Source organism: Aspergillus homomorphus (assembly GCF_003184865.1).
Source record: "Aspergillus homomorphus CBS 101889 unplaced genomic scaffold BO97scaffold_26, whole genome shotgun sequence".
NCBI classification, from domain to species: domain Eukaryota; kingdom Fungi; phylum Ascomycota; class Eurotiomycetes; order Eurotiales; family Aspergillaceae; genus Aspergillus; species Aspergillus homomorphus.
The window spans coordinates 125,148-144,795 of record NW_020291912.1 but is presented as its reverse complement, the minus strand read 5'-3'; the positions used below and the strand labels follow the sequence as shown (position 1 = coordinate 144,795).

General features: G+C 50.5%; 4 protein-coding genes across 4 annotated transcripts; 1 reads left to right on the top strand and 3 right to left on the bottom strand.

Moving 5' to 3' along the window:
* Window positions 1-68: 68 nt before the first annotated feature.
* Window positions 69-870, bottom strand: BO97DRAFT_114298 (uncharacterized protein). Its single transcript, XM_025689925.1, has one exon. The coding sequence runs from the start codon at window positions 773-775 to the stop codon at window positions 362-364; it is 414 nt and encodes a 137-aa protein (XP_025549987.1). The 5' UTR covers window positions 776-870; the 3' UTR covers window positions 69-361.
* A 622-nt stretch (window positions 871-1,492) lies between these two features.
* Window positions 1,493-3,452, bottom strand: BO97DRAFT_114327 (NAD-dependent epimerase/dehydratase family protein). The gene is made up of 2 exons (XM_025689927.1): window positions 3,236-3,452; window positions 1,493-3,179 (listed from the first exon to the last, which is right to left on the bottom strand). The coding sequence occupies exon 2, from the start codon at window positions 3,015-3,017 to the stop codon at window positions 1,731-1,733; it is 1,287 nt and encodes a 428-aa protein (XP_025549986.1). The 5' UTR covers window positions 3,018-3,179; window positions 3,236-3,452; the 3' UTR covers window positions 1,493-1,730.
* A 1,172-nt stretch (window positions 3,453-4,624) lies between these two features.
* BO97DRAFT_415618 (spherulation-specific family 4 protein) lies at window positions 4,625-6,306 on the top strand (the record flags this gene model as incomplete). The annotated part of the gene is made up of 3 exons (XM_025696402.1): window positions 4,625-4,848; window positions 5,096-5,453; window positions 5,983-6,306. The coding sequence occupies 3 exons, from the start codon at window positions 4,625-4,627 to the stop codon at window positions 6,304-6,306; spliced, it is 906 nt and encodes a 301-aa protein (XP_025549985.1).
* A 6,764-nt stretch (window positions 6,307-13,070) lies between these two features.
* Window positions 13,071-14,923, bottom strand: BO97DRAFT_406612 (endo alpha-1,4 polygalactosaminidase). The gene has a single exon (XM_025695448.1). The coding sequence runs from the start codon at window positions 14,484-14,486 to the stop codon at window positions 13,521-13,523; it is 966 nt and encodes a 321-aa protein (XP_025549984.1). The 5' UTR covers window positions 14,487-14,923; the 3' UTR covers window positions 13,071-13,520.
* Window positions 14,924-19,648: the final 4,725 nt, after the last annotated feature.

Sequence of the window (19,648 nt, the reverse complement as noted above, 5' to 3'; positions counted from 1 at the left end):
AGTCATGTGATTTTCTTAACTGAGCCGAAGGTCCGAGCTTTCGATAAACCGATTTGGACATCCTGACGGCCCGATCGATATACTTCAATTCAGATCTTCCAACAAGATTCCTTTGACATCTTCCATCGCTTCTACTACCTTTGTAACACTAATCCTAGTTATAATCTTGCACCTATCTCTTCAACCGTCTTCTGTTCTCTCCGTTTGCCATCAACACCAGTTCACATATAAAATATGCCACGGACATCAACTGTGACACGAACTTCCTCAGCAACCTTTCGCCCGTCTTGAACTAAACCTTCTATGAATCACGAAGAGCTCATCATTGAGGCCACTCTTTTCTACCCCGGTCGAAGCAATCTCATGGGCTAAAGGATGGGAATATACTGTGACATCCGACGGATAACGTAGCTGCACATGTGCCGAACGGGTCCAAGGCAGTTTCGCATGCGGCATTTATGAATCTACAACCTTGTCGATAATTCCCGAGCGCTTGTTGATACACTACAAGGCTCCCACAGTGCAGATGTGTCATGTCTCGATCGTCTAATAAACCTGTTATGTGACAATTGCCCCCGCGCGGACAACTTCCGCACAGGATCCTCGCCTTCATCGACCGCAACGGAAATGTCAACGAACAATGCAGGAACCGTGTATCATGCCATCCCGTCCCTGGAGGGCTTTGTGCATTATCACTCACATCCCATGCATGTCGACTGCCGTGTATACCGTGGCGTCCAGCCAATGCCTGCAGGATGTCCAGCGCGAAGCACATTACTGGAAACAAAGGACAAAGCTAAGGCAGGCTACGCAATTTTCTCCAGAATCCTTCACATTGCTTGTCTGACAGTTGGAATTTCCATTGGTTCTAGACGTTCTCCCTGTGAGCACTAGTCTCTCATGTTCATCTCCGGGATGGTCGTCTGAGCGGTGTTATCTTGCTTCGAACGTCTGATAAGAACTGATGGCCCTTCCTGGAGTCCCTTCCTTGCTTAGATATGTCGGTTCTCAACATTTAAGAGCAAAGGTGCCCTGCACAGAGGGCATCTTCCTAAAGGAAACGAGGCTGACAGGCTGTCTGACTAATCAGTCACCCGAACATGTCTTCCTTCCCCTCTATGCTTTTTCTCGCTTATGTTTCCACCTCCCCTCTTCCCCCCTCCATCATAGCCAAGACCACCTACCTACCTGCCCTGCCTACTACTGTGACGAGAGTGCTTGCTGGTGGCTACAAGTAGCATGTCTAATCTGGTGAAGGCATTCGTCTTACCTACCTTATTGGACTTAGCTTATCTATAGGTAGCATGCTGATGGACTACAGCGTCCTTGACCACATATCGCATGGTCCTCAGCAAAAGCGGAAAACCATCGTTGATCCGGACTACTAGCACTACCCATTAAGGAATACGAAATGCTTCGTACTCAGCGAACAAACCACCAGTCTTGCGGAACGAAAGTCAGATGTACAGTGATTTCAAGTGCATACTGTGCTCTGGAATGAATGTACCGAATGCGTTCGTCTCTATCATGCAAAATAAGATGAGTTGCTTCAGGCTGTCGAATTATCTCCCAACACACGAGGAGGCTTAGCGAAGGATATATGAAAGGTGGTAACCAAGAGAAGATTATGACAGTCACGGGATGACAAACGAAAAGAAAACCATGGAAAGCGAAACACCAAACCAAGCGCCACATAGATGAAACAGGATGATTAAAACAAGATCCGAGGCCTACGAGGAGAGGCCACTGACATCTAGGAAATTACACAAGTTCACACACGCGTCTTTCAGCGTCTTCTCCGTTTTCCACTCAAGCTCGTTCTGGGATCTGGTCGCCACTGCGACGCACGAGCCCACATCGCCAGCACGACGTCCAGCCGCCTTGCGGGGAATGGGCTTGGAGGACACGCTCTCCATGGTCTTCACCACCTCCATCACCGAGTGGCCACGTCCCGTGCCCAGGTTGAAGGTACGGAAGTTCTCGACCAACTTGCCTTCGTTGGCGGCACTGAGGGCAGCGATGTGCCCTCGAGCAAGGTCGGTGACGTGGATGAAGTCGCGGACGGCAGTGCCGTCCTCGGTGTCCCAGTCCGTGCCGAACATTTGCAGTTCCGCATACTGGCCCGTCATAACCTTCACGACGACGGGGAGGAGATTGGTAGGTATTTGGCGAGGATCCTCGCCAAGGAGGCCTGACTCATCGCATCCGATGGGGTTGAAGTACCGAAGGGCCACGATGGTCCATTCGGGATCGGAGACCGCGAGGTCCGCTAGGATGGCCTCGCAGATCCATTTGGTGCGCCCGTAAGGGTTGGTAATGCCCGTGCATCCGGGTCTGATGAGTTGCTCGGTTCCGGTGTGGTCCTTGAAGGTCTCCTCCTTGTGGACGCAGAGTTCCTCCTTCAGCGGTAGGCCGGAGGTTGCCAGCGTGCCGTACACGGTGGCCGACGACGAGAAGATGAAGGTCTTAATGCCATAGTCACCCAAGGTGGTGGCGAAGTCGATGAGACCACTGACATTGTTGGCATAGTACTTCAGAGGGTTCCTGATACTCTCCTCAACTGCTTTGTAAGCAGCGAAGTGGATGACGCCAGCAATCTTGGACTTGGGGGACCCCCACCGCGAGGGCGCCTGGTATTGATCGAGCAGCTCGCGGAGAGCAGCCGTATCCCGGTAATCATGGGCATGCAACTGCAAGGAAGGCATGCATGTTCCTTGTTGCTCATGATGGTTGGACGCCAGCTGCTTGATGCGGTCGAAGACGCTCTGGAAGGCGTTGCTGAGATTGTCGATCACGATTACATTATAATTGGCTTTGAGTAGCTCCAATGTTGTGTGACTTCCGATGAACCCGAGACCCCCTGTAACGAGGATGTACTGATCGAGGGGAAAGTTGCGCAGCAACTCTTCGAGATTGCCATCAAACAAGACGGACGATTGCGTCGCTGGCGTATCCACGAAGCCCGGGGAGCAGAGCTCCACCGGAGAGCTTGCGTCGGACTGTCGAGGGCTCTCCATTATTGGCAATGAAGAAGGAGGGGGAAAGGGAGGGGAGGGGGTTTGGATGTAAGTGCCAGAAGAATAGGAAGTACAACTTGGTGGGTGAAGCAGATAAGAGAAGCCTTGGTCAGACAATGACAAGGAAACGAAAGACTTTTATTCGAGCGAGGGTAGATGATGGTGGGTGACTCCGGACAAGATCGGGACCAAGAGACAGGAGTTCACAAATCTTATATCCCTTTGGCAGAACGAGTGGCGGCCCTATGCTATGGGGTTCTCCGATGTAACCGGTGCTGGATCTGGCCAGCTAGGTTGGGCGATGATATCGTGATCGGTGACTTGCTTATTTACAACCAGGGAACATGGCCATGCGAAGCGAATGGATACCAGAGACAGGAAGCCAAAGACGAGGAGTAAGAGGAAGGGGTTGAAAGAGGAAGAAATAATTAATTAGAAAAAAAGAAAACAGAAGAAGACGATGAAGAAGGAGAAGGAGAAGAAGAAGAAGGAGAAAAAAAAAAGAATAAAATAAATTGAAGAGAGGAATTGGGTGAGAGCGAGCGTTGGAACCAGAGGATCTGGAAGAAGACGAAGACGAAAGAGAAAGAGGAAAAGAGAGAAAAAAAAAGCAAATATAAAGAGTCGACGATGTCAGCGAGAGATCTTATTGGGATGGGGAACAATCGGGGGTCTAGAAGGCTGACTGAATGAGTGCGCGATTGAGTGAGTGAGTAAGTAAGTGAGTGATTGATTCGACTTAGCCTTCAGGTTTGGGGTATCTCGCCTCCTTGGTGAATATTTTTATTTTTTTTATTATTTATTATAATTGTTGGATGACTTGGAGGACTGGACTCGATTTTCGATCGAACTCTAGACGCCTCCACCGAGACAGACTACTTGCAGCAAGAATTGCAAGAGAATCGGCAAGAGAGAAACCGTCAGGGAGCATCAGCAATCTCGAGTACATACCGTACCTACATCATCATTGATTGTTGATTATCCTATACGAAACGAGAGTACGGAGAAGACACAGGCAGAGAGAGAGGGAAAGTACAGTAAGTAGGTAAGTAGGGGCAAAATCAGAAACAGAAAAAGGAATTGCTCCAACAACAGGAGATGAAATGTTGCTGCTTGGTGCTGCTCTTGCTGCAACGTACTGCTACTACTAATTTGCTGGTACTTGCTGGTACTTGCTGCTGCTGCTGCTGCTTTTGCTAGTGCTTGGTTGCTGTTGCTGCATGGGCGAAACCCTGCCCCGCTCTATTTTGGGCTCGCGCGCGCCAATGTCTGCTTCTTTGCGCTTTACCTGCTGTTTTTCCCCCCCTTCCTTTACTCACACACTCTCACTTTTCCCACACTCACGACTCACCATCATCAATTAATTTAGTTACGTTTAGAAGGCTGACTAGACTACTACTTAATTCTAGTCCTCCAAGGCCCGGGTTCTGGCACCACTCCCCCACTATGGAGCCTGGAAGCCCTCCACCACCATCACCACCACCCCCAACCATTACTAGCCGAATCCACTTCGCAGTACTAATTTAGGTCGCCCGCAATTTGGTGCGCACGGTTTCAGTCTTTCATTATTCTACTCCTGGTTCATCACAATCAGCATCATCATCATCATGCTGGGGCAAGGAAAACACGTGAGAGACCGCCGTTGTCTCCAAAGCACTCGCTCACGAATTATCCTGGCCGTCTTTGTTATCATTGCCATTCTCGCCGTCGTCATTCCCCCAGCCGTTGTGGTCACTCTACACAAAAAGAACAGCATGGGTCCCAAAGCCTCGGTTTTCGTTCCGCTCTATGTGTATCCTGCTCCCGGTGCCTGGGATCCGCTAGAAAAAGTGTACGTTTTTTTTTTGGTCTGTCTGGTCTTCATGCTTTTATCAGCACCATATCGAATCAACCACCATCCACCACCCCTTCATACACCCCTCCCCTAGTCCCATCACCCCCCTCTGACCCCCCCCAGCCAACCATACATACTCTTTTTTTTTCGGTCCATGATCGCGCCAGATGTCAGCCACTGGAACCACCCCCGTGGCATGATACAGGTAACCTCATTGTATGGTGGACTCAGCTAAGCGCCACAGGGTCTCTGAACATCCCGATGTGAACTTCACGGTTGTCGTCAACCCCGGTAGCGGCCCTGGGCCCAATGCCTTACCTGATGCCAACTATACGCGAGAAGTTCCCAAGCTCGCCACCTATGACAATGTCCGTCTACTAGGTTATGTCGCTACCACGTACGCGAACCGCAACATCTCGTTGGTGCGCCACGACATCGAGACCTATGCGGCGTGGCCGACCAACAGTTCCAACCCGAAGCTCGCGGTTCGGGGCATATTCTTTGACGAAACGCCTCAGCAATACGATGCGAATACCTTGGCATATCTCCAAGAGCTGACTGAGGTGGTGAAAAGCCATCCGGGCCTTGGGCCGGATAATTATGTATGTGAGACGTTTTTTCCTTCTCCCCGTATTCTCATTACCAGACCAGCGGGTTGATCCCATCCCCCAACAACAATACATGGTTTTCATACATACCGTACCGACCACAATCTCGATTCCCGGTATTTTCGAAAATCGGCACCACCCCTTTCCGGATTTTCCTTGCTCTATTGTTATTTTTCTGGACGTTTTTCTTTTTCCTTTTCCATCTTTTCCTGGAAAAAAAAATATGTCGACAACGAACTGCTTCGATGTCGAATGAACTCCCCTTTTCTTATGTCCCGAACTTCCACTCGGTCCGGTTCGGATCGCCGTCTGGACTGTTCGCTGTCTTTGCCTCTATGAGGAAAGATTGAAACAGGCGGGAAGAGAGAAACTCGGCTAGTTTCCAGCGCTCTCGGCCCTTTCCCTCGAGCGCAGTCTAGCCAGCTGAGCTGAGCCCAAAGCTATCGTCCACTGAACATCGTCACTACGTACTAAATAAACTACTCAAACGAGGCTAACTTCGCTGGCTCGTTCGTGTCCTCAGGTCGTCCACAACCCCGGCGTGATCCCCGACTCTCGGTACCTGAACACCGCTGATTCGACCGTCGTCTTCGAGGCGACTTACCAGACCTTCCTGGACCGCCACGGGGCTAAGCTCTTCGAGGAGATCCCGAACAGCACGCGCCAGCAGCTCACGGCTGTCGTGCACTCGGTGCCCGCCAGCGTTGAGGGGTCGCACTTTCGCAGCCTGGTTAAGCAGGTGCGCAAGGTCGCGGATGAGGTCTTCATCACCCATCTCGATACGAACTACTATGCTAGCTTCGGCGGCCAATGGGAGCAGTTCGTCGATCTGATGGCGAAGTCCTGAGCTACTTTAATGACCATGACCACGACCCCTGGGGTGGGGGGGTTTGATGTGGCTGGCGGCGGGCCCAGTCTGATCTGCTATGTTTCTTATAGTTGTTTTATCAACGGGACGAAGAGAGTACAGTATATATTACGATTTCCTATTATGTTACTATTCATACAAATCAACCCCTTAACGACGGTTGCCCTTCGGGTGAGAGGATGAGAACTATAGTTTGTATATATATATATATAGCAAAGTATACTTCTATATATCATGATGCTTGGATCTCCGACGATGACGTCTATACGAAACGGTAGAAGTGTCAACAACAAAGAACTCGCAAACTCAATTCTGGAGCTTGCGATACGAGTAGCTAGTTTGTCAGCGACGTCCCTAACCAACCAACTAACTAACCTGACTTAACTACAAATGCAAAGGCAATCCGACTTAAGCCACATGAAGTATAGTCCATATAACGTCATATGAGCTGGAACTTTGCTCCTGACGGAACATATTTCTCGAACCCGACCAGAAAGAAAACAACAACTAGGTACTGCGTAGCAGACCCCAGTTCAGCCCCAGCCCAGCCCTGCAGGACCATCCTGTTCGTTCAGGCAGAAAACCAACATGCGAAAAAAGCAAAGCACCAACACGCACACATACAACAAAAAGAAAATCAAAAGTGATTCGATATGATCTCGATCATCTAATCTCCTATTGGCTGTGTCTGTTGTCTTAGGACCGGATGTCTCGTTTGCTTGTAAACCATAAACCTAAACATAAAATCTGTAACCATCACCCCTCCCTTCTAGTGTAAGAAGTTAGGGCAACGGCAGGTACGGATGCCGGGTGTTTCGTTTCGCTGTACTGTATGTATTTTACATGACGACATCTTATTTACTCGTCCCGCTTGGATCTTTACCGTGGACCCCCCACTCAGAGGTAGGATGTAAGGTGGGGTAATTTTCAGAGAGGAGTAAAATAAAAAACTCCACCTCAAAAATAAGAAACACAGATAAAAATGAGCTCGGGGCGCTTAGTTGATGCTAGCGCATCGACAGCCACTAGACTTTCTCCGGATTAGCGCAAACCGATCTCTGCATCTACCTGGTACCTATGAAGTCAGTGCTAGTGGTGGTGCTCTGCATCTTACTTATCCTGGAGGGGTTTAGTTAGAACAAAATGACTGGGAACAAAAGACAGACAACGAATCCATGTTGGCTAGGACGCATTGGGAATTGCACCGATCTTGGCCCCACGCTAGAGTGACGAGCGAGCAGGAAGGCGAAAGATGACGGAAGCCAGAGTAGAAAAGACTAAATGCATGGCATCCGGCTAAGGTGCGATTGACCTATGGACGCTGGAGAAAGGGGCCGTCTAGGGCTGTACGTCTATGAGGCTATGAGTTTAGATCAGACAGTAGTTCCTCATTTGCGAGGGAGTCAGTCAGTCTAGACTGCGCACTCAGCTGGCGCCGTGGGGGTGGTGTGGAAATGTAATGATAGAGAGATGTGCAAATCGCTCACGCGAGCCCCTCCGCTCGCCGAGCTCTGGAAATAGGTGCTGGCCAGAGACATGGATGTTTTTGGCGTGGGTGCCTTATGCGTATGGTCGAAAGAGGCTCAGAGTTGAGAATGGGTCCAATGGCGGCTTACTTTGGCCAGATACTCACGGTTTTTAGACGGATAAATTTTTAGTATATGGAGTACCTTGCATACAAATGATGTTGGAGGGACACTATGATTCCAATCATAATGTACTCACGGCTGCGAAATCAATGAACAAAGTTTGTGTTACCTCAGAGCGATTCAGCTGATTCCGCACGAAGTTGTGGTCGCTGGGGGGATGAACACTTGCCTGACATTGTTACATGATGATAGAGGAACTGGTGAGAACAGCCAGGTGGCGAATCTGCACCTAAACCATGCCCGCAACCAATTAAAGTGTAAGTTGAAGTCCGGCGATGGGGCAAGGCGCTATAGTCTACTGAGACTACAGCAGGGACTAAGGACGGCCGCGATCGTGGTTCCTAGTATGGGCCAGCGAACATGACCAAAATCGAACATGTAGCAAGAGTGGGTATGCGAGGTGTTCGTTCAACAAGAGAACATGTTAGTAGGGCTGGTTGGCTGGGTTTTTCCGCCAGCTGCGACCCTAGCAGAGATCATGCAGAAAGGACAAGAGTGGATGATAGAATGTTGTTGGTGTCTGTCACAACGAACGGGGAGCGCCAAGCCAGCCGGAGAGCTCAATACAGTTTCCCGCGTTAGGAGATTCACTGTCCTGCCAGTAGATGGAATGATTTGTTCCACAGTTGGCTCCTGCTGAGTTGGATGTATTGCCGGGGCAAGCTGAGGGAGTCGGGAATGACGGAGGTGAGAGGGTCAGTCAGATTGCGGAGGTAAGAAGTGATACGGGTGCGTTGAATTTGTATCCATCCATGGGTGAGGTGCAGGATGTACCCTGCAGGGTGGCTGGATGTACACCGTGGGCTTCCGAGCCGGTTGGAGGATCCAAGCACAAAAATGTCCGATGAGTGGCCTGGACGGGGTTCCTGGTCAGACATACATATCGAGCATGTACCCTCGACGTCTATCTACTGGGTGTGAGGTACAGGCCAAGACGACGCTGTTCTGTAGGGATGAAAGTAGGATTTTATTTATAGAGCCGTGGTCGCTGGGTTCGGGTGTCATCTAGCATATTCTCCGCGTCTTCCTCACATCCCGAGCCCGCCGATCCCTGATCATCGTATGTCGGGGGCGAGCAGCGTTTGAGCTTAGCTGGAGAGTGAATGCAAGCAACGGTACTGTATCGACCGCCTCATTGCGGTGAATGCGACAAGGAGGCCCGCGAACGAGAAAGTAAAGCACGAGTGAGTCTCGTGAGTCTCTCAGGCATGTCACATTCGGAGTTTCTCCTTGATGGTCTGGGTATCTCCTCGAGATCCGGGTGCCTGGGGGTACGTTACACCGACTCGCCTTGTCTTGACGCGAACGATGTCGTCCCGTGACGACAGAGCCTGACGCTGAATTGTCGCAGATGCTCTTGAAATGAGGTTACTCAACGAGAACTCTAGTTCGAAGGGGCTGCACGGAAATGAGACTCGAAGGTTTGGAAATCGCTCCGGCTTTCAGCTTGCCGAAGGGGAGTAAGCTAAGCTTGCTCCACCGCCGATCGCACGGGATTCGGAGAAGCGACATTAGATCTGTATCGGAACAGACCAAGCGGAACTGCGAGAGAGGTGTTCCGTTGGAGACTGAGAATCGGCGGTGGGACCTGGAGGGATGAGAGCAGCACGTCCGCGAGAAACTGGCGAGGAATGCCCGAGTGACCGACGATAAAGTTGGTTACAGCTCGAATTTTCCCTGTTGGTGTGACCATCCGGCGACCGAGTTCAGTTCGATGGTCTAGCGGACTGCTCCTTTCCGGGGCTAGACTGTGTCAAGTAGAGAGACTTGAAGCAAGAAGGAATTGATTTGAAGCAGGTTTGCATGCCAAGGAATTCATACTAAGGTAGTAACCTAGTAGTGCGTACCTGCCTAATATGGAAAGTCACACCTGGGCCGAGCTCAGGCACTAGTTGGTTCCTGAGGCACACCAGCTCGGTCTCCCGCAAGGAATCAAGGCAGAAACCTCGGGTTAAATTACCCAAGGGGCAACTAACTGTCATATATCAGATTTCAATTAAGCATAAGTGAACTATGACTTCTACACCCGCACCAAACAGAGAATGGAGCAGAATACTCAATCTGCAACAATGGCAGTCTCATCGAAGAATGGAAAGACAGGCTGCCAGTGCCGGTGTCAGTGTCAGTGTCAGTTGCCCGGCTTCCACCACTGTTTGGATCATGTCCACCAGCAGTTCTGCAGCCTGCCGTCTCTCTACCCCCCTCCTTCCCATCTACAGCCAAGACCATTACTACTGACTGACTAGACTAGAACTACATCCACTTCCAAAACACTCAATCCAACACCAGCGGATTCAAATCGATCTGCCAAGACCGGTCCCAAACCACAACGAAGAATATTCCCAATCGAACCTTCGCTTGGAGCCCTTTTCTTTTGCTTTTTCAGGTGTTCTTCCGCCTTTGCCTCTTGCCTCCCATCCGCTCATCCATTCCATCAGGCGAACAAGAACCAAGTAGGCATCATCTCCGATGCGAACCAGTGCAGGGGCGAGACTAAGAGGCTAGAAGACTAGCCTGGTTGCGTCAAAAACATGGACGGGAGAGGATGTGCCTGAAGGGGCCTGGGCAAGATCCACTCAGCCCAAAAGACTGACTTTCCCCCCGCTGGGCGATCATCTTCCCGATCTGGTCAGACCAGGAGGTGTTTTTCCTTTCCCCTTGGCCCATTCTCACAGAGTGGACACTAGACCGAAAAAAAGCCCAGAAGTTCGAAAAACTTGGGTCAGGAACAAGGCACACCAAACCTAATTCAGAAATTAGGTCGTCGATTCAGGAACAGCCGTCGATTCAAATGTGCGGGCAACCCACGTTTCTTGCTTTTGTTTTGGGCGGGATACTTGCTGGTTCGGATTGAAAGCAGGGAACAATTCGAGCATGAATGGTTTCGAACAGCAAGAAAGAGGGAGTAGCGAGAACCGAAGCGCCAGGAAGCGAAGGGGCCGTAAGATTTGCAAATGAGCCAAAATCCTTTAAAACTCTATCATATCTTGAGCCAGATCGCTGACCCCCCTCCCCCCCTCGCCCCGAGTCAACTAGACTTACCCTAGTTGCTGTATGCATGATGTTTACAGTAGGTACTCACCTACAGCCCAGGATTGCCAGCGCCACCGATCTAAACATTAGTTAGCACGCATCGAACTAGTCAATTGTCTCTCGGTGGAATCACGGGAACCGTTTGTCGATCGAGCCAGACTATCAGATCAAAGACCATGGTTCTCTTTTGATCGTGTGTATCAGATGTCTTCTTTTCCTGCTATCTTTAGGACCAGTACCGAGATCTGGTTCTTCAGGCTTGGATTGTGGAATCTTACCAGGCGGATGAAAATTACAAGCTGGAAATATACCCACCCCAGAGGGGCGGTAAAGAATACACGATTGAGACTGAACAATACATTGGGACTACTACCTAGTTTACTCGCCAAAAGCAACCAAGAGCGTCGGAGCGAGCCCGTTCTTAGTCTAAGCTGACTCTTCACTGATTCGTGCACGGCCTCCTCTTCGCGACTAAACTTCAAAGTTGCGACTTTTACCGAACCCAAAAGCGTTTAGTGACTTCGAAGGAACAGTCTCCAGCTCGTACCCGCAAGTCAGACGGAAAAAAGTCCACTTTGGCGCTAAGAAACAGGTCGAATCGCGCTTAGCGGCATCCAGATTTTCTTTAGGTCAATCTCGAAGTGATTTCCTTATTTTCTTCTTTTTTTTTTCTCTGCGAGAGTACGGAGTATAGTTGAAAGAGAAGCTGATGCGAACGGAAACACGCCGATCGGCCCTCCCCCGGCCATAACCCAGAAACAAACATCCCTAAGAGACTAAGTTTTACTAGTAGGCAGGTAAGATGGAAAACTTTTCAGACATTCATCTATCTGGACAACACTAGCGAAAAGACACGAAAAGGGCGGAGGAAAGGGAGAGGAACAAAGAAAACAAAAACACCACGTAAAGAGATCGATAAACTTATCTCACGGATAGGCTGATTGTTCCGGTGTTGGATGGATGATCACCCGAGTCATCATAACGTCACAGTCCCAAAACCTACCCAGTACCACGGTTCCGCGAAAACGCGCATGGCAATGGGCTCAGATAAGGTCGCCCGTGGTCGCGTAGATTTTCCCAAGAATAAACAAAGAATCTCATTCCTCCCCACTCCGCTCAACCGTGGATCGGGATAATAGCACATCAGGAATCTGGCAGCCTCGAAGCTTTTTAAATTTTTACCTCGGTTCGAGGCCGATAATGCTGCTGCTGCTGCTGCTCAACTAGGAAGGTTATAAATACTGGCACCGAAACAGATGAGGCGACACTGCGACAGAGAGGAACGGGGGAGGAGGAGGGGGGGGGGTAAAGGTGGCGATGATGAAGTGTTTACAAACAATCCCTCTCAAAGTCTTGTCATCTCATCATCATCACCATCATCACTGTTTGTTTTTTCCTTGGGGTTGACTCGTGTTGTACCTTATTGTGTATGCCCTATGTGATTCTGGGCCCCCTCCTCCCTCTTCGGGTGAGACATCCTGCAATGATGAGTTGGTATTTCCTCCACTTCTCCATCGACCCGAAGTATATCGGAAAGGCCAACCCGTAATGTAAAAGGTAGGCCACTAAGTTATTATTTGGTTACTTAGGCTGCTTATATTGTTCGCTAATGCCAAGCTGTGGCGCCATGGTTTGGCCGTGAGACATGGTCGACTATAGTGTGCGTGCGTGCGCGCGCGAGACCATTGATGGGAACAATCTCCGGGATCTAGAGGCCCAAAGGCCTCGAGGTACGATGTCCTTGTATGGAAACCATTGACATGCTTGACTCGGGCAGAGTTCGGGAATTGTTATTTTGTATGTCTACCTCTTGGTTCGTTTGAGCTCTGCTAGAGAATGACCCACCGTGAGACGGAGATGATGATGGTCGGATGAAATGGGTCCGTTCTCATGCCTCCCTGTCTTTTGCAATGGCGATATAGAGAGAGAGAAACTCGGATGCATGTCGGGGATTCGGATGGGCCACATGATGGTGCGGTGGTGCCATTGATGGTGGTCGGAGGGTGATCTATCAAATCTCTCGGGCGTCTTAATGAGACTGTTATGAGTCGAGATGCATGCTATGGTCATTCGGAGGGGATGATCTGTGATGGATAAAGTCTGTCTGAGACATGCTGTCTGAGGATGCCTCTCCATCGCAATTGACACTGCTTTGAATGGGGACCGTATGATAGGGAATAGAACTGAGGCATGCGCTTTGCTCTTGGTTGCGCTGCGAATTCTCCATCAAAAATCCAAATCCCTTGTGACCTGAAAGGAAGCAAGCATTCGCAGACTGGTCAACTCGGAACAGATGACCGTTGGTATCCAAACGTCAGATTACATGATTGGCTAGCTGTGCTATAGCAAGCGAAAAGAACTACAATACAAGATGTGTCCCGTGATTTATGCTGACAATGCGTTTTTCCAAACTCCCTGGCGCCCATGCTCAGTGCAAGATCAAAATACCATCGTTCATTCCCGAGACAACCGCAGCAACCTGTCTTTATCCTCCGAACCAGCCGATCTCGATCAGCAGGTCTGGATCCAGTTATCTAGATCCATGTTCTTGATGACGGTCGAGAAGTTGCCAGACCCGTTAAAATCGCAGGCATTGTTCTTCTGGCTGGCGGTGACATCGTTGTTGTTGTTGGTATCGTCTCCCTTGGGGTACTCGATGTGGAACACCGGCTTGCCCGCTTGAGTGAAGGCGGCATAGGTGTCGCACTCCTCATACTCGGCGCACTGCTCGTTGACGCTCCACTGCATGTTCTTGATGACGGACGGGATGATGGCTCCTGCGTTCTTCAACCCGATGGACATGTTCCGGGCATGCGCCTCGTTGGCCATCCAGTTGACGAAGTCGATTGAATCCGCTTCCGTCAAACCCAGGCCGTTCTTGTTGTCATAGCCATCGACATTGTCGGGGTCAACGCCATCGCAGCTCTTGGTCTGCGCCATGTCCAGGCGGGATTGCATGATCTTGCGCACATTGGGCGAACTGATGTTGAGCCACTTCTCCCCGGGCCAGCCATCGAGGTCCTTGCCCAGGTCTGCAGACTTGAACTTGTCCTTGTCCGGGCGCCAGTTCTCGTAGCTGCCGGCCGAGAAATAGCAGATGACCTTGCGGCCCGCATCGTGCAGTTCGTTGATGATGGATTGGTTGTTGTTGAAGAGATCAATGTCGTAAACTTCTACGTCGACGGAGGTGTCGTTGAGCGTGTACAGCAGCTCAATCTGCCAGCTCGTGCCCACGGCCGGCTGCCATTTGGCGGTCGTGTAGTTGCCTGTGGTGTTGGTTGGGGGTGAGGGCTCTTCTTCACCACCGCCGCCACCGCCGTTGTTCAACCCAACTCCGAGGCCCACACCCAGCGCAACAGCAATCACCACGATCGCACCGATGATCGAACCAACCACGATGAGCTTCTTCTTGGTAGTCCAGGCCTTCCAGCCTCGCGCGGAGTGGCCCTTAAGGGCGGTTTCCCCGGCAGAATCCATTGGGAGGAGTGAGGGAGCGATAGATAAGGGAAGGGGAAGTAGGGAGGTAGATTCAGGTTTATTCTCGGGTTAAGGATTGATTAAGGTCGGCTCAAGCAACGAGGGCGATCCGGGGAGATGGGGAATTAAAAGGGTGGAGAGAACGCCCGTGTCCAGCCTCTTCAGCCCGATCGCAATCAATCAAACTGGGTGAATCCAAGCGATGAGCGAATGAATGAGAAGGGAAATAGAGATGCCTAAGGATGAAGTCTATGAAAGCTTCATCAGGGTCACACAAGACCCAAATTCATGTTGCAGTAGTCGCGCTGAGGCAAAAGAGGCAAAAGAAGGCCTGGCCGATCAGGGGGGAGAAGTTTGATGGGTAGGAGATATTATTCTTAGGAGAGAAAAAGAGTGGGATCAGACGGTAGTTAAGATGGGATAAGAGCCAGTCCCAGTCTTAGTCTAAAGATGAAAGATTGAATAGCAGAGCGCTGGACCCTGAATGGAGGGAGGGGAAGCGCCGCCACGGCTGCTGTGGCCCTCAGGGCTGACTCTGCCACACACTCTCCAAAGGACTGGACCCTGTCAATCCCGCGGGCACTGCACTATTCACCACTTACCTTTCGTCTTCTGTTGTGTTGGATGTGCTGGAATCATTCTTCTAGCAGAGAAAAAAAGAACGAAACACACAAACATGGGACTCTCAATTCGGAAGCCTAGAACGCCCAGAACAGAACTATCACCGGGGATTGGGGCTCGCGTCGGCACTGAAGTCTGGGCAGGCTCCTCTTTCTGACTAATTCTGATTCACATCTTGTGCCCACCTCATGCTGAACAATCCAGAGGATTTATGAATCTGTTTGATGGTAATATTGTCCATGGAATGATTTTCTTTGATGGATGAATGGAGCAAGCCACTCCGAATCGGCTGGAAAAGAGTCCAGCCACCCCGTGACCTTCCCCTTCACAGCCACCCATGGCTGGTGATTGTTTGCCTTTCTGTTTGTTTGTTCCGGTGAGGACTGAGTGAGTATGAGGAGGACTCGGACCAGGTCTACCCTTGAAGCTATTCGTTTCGAGTTACGAAGAAGTCCGAAGGTAAAACATAAAGGAGTAACTAAGTTCCAGACCAATCTGGCTGGATGGGAGGAAACGAAGGGCCGGGTTTCCGGTCGCAAGCTGCCCAAAAACAAGACCAGCGATGGGACGATGACGACGGACGATGAAAGAACTCAAGTCAAGCACGCTATAGCCGAGTCGGTTTAAGGTTTCGAGCACCGAGTCCGTTGGTTCTCTGATCGCTGAAGAAAATTAATGAGTACGGAGTTGATAGATAGAGAAGGGGGGGCCGCGGTAAAACCCAAGCCACCATGATCTTGCTTCAGGGAATTTTTTTTTCCTGCCCTGCTCATTTTCTTGGCCTTTTCTCCCTCCATGGCTGCATTGTCCTTTTGTTCTCCCATCGGGCCGGAACCTTGCCAATCCTCCCCTCGCTGCCAATCGGATAGTCCCAGCAAGCCACCTTGTCGATAAAACTTCCACGGACACTAACCGTTCCTTCCGAGATCAGGTACGGTCAGACGGGTCAGACGGTCAGACTATGTACTGTAAATTACACAACGTCAAGAAATGGTAACAACGCTCGAGCCGTGCTCTCAGTGCGGTATATTGCAAAGCGACGGTAAAAACCATACCACTCTCGATCCTCCGGCTTGGCAATCACCCGCAGGCTCTGCCAAGATCTGCGTTGGAATTCCAAGACCTCCATGACACCCCAAGACCACCAAGACCACCAAGACAAACAACTCGGACAACTCCTGACCATTCTCTTCCACTTCCGCGAAAAGCCATCTCATCCCGCGAATTCACAACACCCCCACCCTTCTCAACCCTAAAATAGACTCGGACTTAAGACTCCCGAACAAGTTCTCGATCATTACCCACCAGAGAGCACCTTATGCAAAATGTGCACAACTCGCAACCGTCCGTCCGTCTTACGCGTTTACGTCTCGTATCCTCTCGTCTTGGCACGCAGGAGACTACCTGACTCGAGTGGTCTTGGCCCGCATGACATCTTCGCTGTTTCCCACGTTTCGGTGGCGGAGATTTTGGCATGTTGGTGATAGTACAAACAAGTAGTTAGTCAGCGGATGTGATTGCTCATCATCCTCCATCATCAGACACTGTTTTCGTGCCCAGATGCCTCGCTACTAGTGGCCATCTCGTCAGCCAGCTAGCGCATAATGAATGGAAGCGCGCCATCCTTCAAGCGTTACTTCTGGCATCTCCGACAACAAGAACAACAACACCACGCCAAATGATGCCTCCGACCTCCGATCCCCGTCCCTGCGTCCAGGTTCCAACCGGCCTGGCTGGTTGGGGTTGGCGTGGCATGGCATGGGGGGTAGAGGGCATTGCCTCCTTTTTCGACACCACCCGACTGGTCTAGCCGTCTGGACCCTACAGGGATATTCGCTGCAGCGGATCTGCTGACTTGAAGGAGAATCAGACTTTTCAGTTGCCCGTTACTGCCTTCCCCTCGACCCCTCGACGAGCGGAAGATTCTAGGATTAGTATGGTAGATGCAGGAGGCTCGAGGGGCCCCCAATCATTCATGCCTCGCCAGCCACCCACCGCCGTCCCTGACAGACCCTGGCAGGTGTCAACCTAAGCTTGACTTGCAGGAGTCAAGCAAGAATCTTCCTTTTTCTTTCCTCTCCCCTTTCACCCGGAGCAAGGTGCTCACGGTAACACGGTTGTCAGGTCTACATGTTGGGATGCGTAGCACAGAGACACACACACGCAAAATAAATAAACAGTGAAGGGGCTGGGCGAGCTGAAAGGGGCCGCCGGCGGTATACACTACAGTAAAGGGATGTCTGTCTGCAGTCAGTAGGTGGTACAGTACAGTACATACTGGCCATGCTGTTGGCTCGGTGAAGAGGATCACCGCAGGAAGTGGCATGCTGTTTGGGATTCTCGCTTCTACGAGCTTGGATGGCATCATGACTTTTCTTGTTGCCCCCCAACAAAAACCCTAACCCCGAATCCCCAATCCCCGCCCAACGGGGATCTCCGTAACTAGCCTTGTAGCCTAATCATAGCATTTTCTATTCCGGATGATATGAAAATCTCGCCATCTTGCTATAATCCGGCCCAGGGGGCGATGAATGCAATTGCCAACTCACTGCCTTTGATGAATACGAAGGATAATAATCTCCCCAAAGCAGAAGCTCGTTGCCCATTCATCCAGGAAGACAGTAGCAGCAGTTCGGCATGTCCGTTACATTCGTCTTCGCCTCCCCCGCCGAGGTCGGCGCCGATCAGCCTTGTAGCCTGGGCAAACAGGGAAGAAAAGTCTAGGTCGCAATTTTGCCATCGCCCAAGAGCGAGCCTTTAGGCTCGTGTACAGACCAGATCACGGACTCGACTTGCGCTTGCCAGCAGTCGTGAGGTAAGCAATCGATGATTTTAGTTAGACACAATATGAGCCAATCTCACACATCCATCACCCCATACACATTACCAGTTTTTGGATCCGAGTCTCTTCTCCAAAACCTCATGAGAAACAACATGCAACGAGAGTGGGGTCCAAAATGTATGATGCATCGAAATACGAGGCCACGCTAACAAAAGCTCCCGAAGAATTAAAATATGACAGGACCATTCGCGGGGAGCGAATGCTCCACCATCGGCTAACGGACTCAAAACTAGGGCAGCTGTCTGCAAGTCAGACAGGAGTTTTTTGTGGGGAAAACTTAACTAAACACCTACTAAGTAAGTATCTATCTATTCCTTGCGCTGTGTGTCTTCGTACTTAGTAGCCAGCTGCTAAGAGCTAGCCAGCTAGACTAGTCGGCTTTGGTCCGGCGATATAGCACACAGTCCAGACACACCGGAGGCATCAACTAGCTATGCATGGCCTTTTAGCAGCTTGTTAGCAGCTTTGCTGACCTGGAAGTCTGTTAGAGTTGTATAGCCTCGTCGTTGTCGTGGTCTTCCGGATCCGAATATCGCTTGACATTGCCTTTCTCTTCAGCATCTATCTATAATCTGGATTATCAATCAGAAGCCCAACTAAACTGACTAAATAATGCCCGGCTCTAGTTAATTAAGACCTCAAACATGGCCCCAACTCATTCCCTTCCCGTCCTCCCCACTTCCCAAGCTCAAGCCGTCACTCCCCATTCCCTTTCCCTTTTTCCTTCTCCCCCACAATTGAACCCGAATCCAAACTCAAGTGCCATATAGAGTACCCAAGCAAAGCAAGCCAACCCCTACGGTCCCTACAGTAGATACACCCTCCAAGAATTTGAAAACCAAACCCCGATTTTCAAACCGCTACTAAATCAGAAAACCACACGAATCAGATTTTTCTCCTCAGGCTAAAATTTAGTGCGTGCGCCAAGATCGACCGGCAGGATGCAGCAAGCAAAAACCAGATACGGTGTCCTATCGCTTGAAATTGACAGGAGCAAAATGATGAGGGGTTGAAAGTCAAAAGTAAAGGAAAAAAATAGATCTGGATCGTAGATGGGCAGACAGCGGGGAACGGATTTGACGGATATGACACCGGGTTCGAGGGGAGGTACTGTAGGTTTTACGCCCGGCGAAGATCGTAGCCCAGAGCATGGGGGAGCGGGATAGAGTTCTTTGCCTTTTGTTTTGTCTTTGTGTTGAAACTTGGGCTTCGCTTCATCCCGCTTGCTCCTGCAGGGTCTGGGGATTGATGAGGCGGATGGATGGATGTCTTTCCCCCCCGGGTTTTTTTTTTGGACACCCCGCGAAGTGGTTTTGAGGGAGGATGTGCTGGTGCGGTTTGGTTGGATAGGTTTTGGATGATCGCATGTTCGCTTCCTACCGACAGCGTCATGGATACGTAAGAGATGAGAGTCAACAAGGATTTCTGTTGTGGTCGTGGACGTTGGGTGCTGGATTCTACATGTACAGGTACAGGTCCCAGGTACGGTGGGTGGTGCTATGGTGGTGGTACTCTCAGGCGGGTATATAGGTAAAAACACTAGCGATCGTATTCGTACCGTATCTCATCCTAGTGATACTCAATATCGTATTGTAGCTATTCTACTAGTATATCCATGACCATTATAACATTACAGATTATGTCCAGAGGATCGGAATCCCGTCAAACAAACGAGCGAATGCTATCCCGCTCGCGCTTT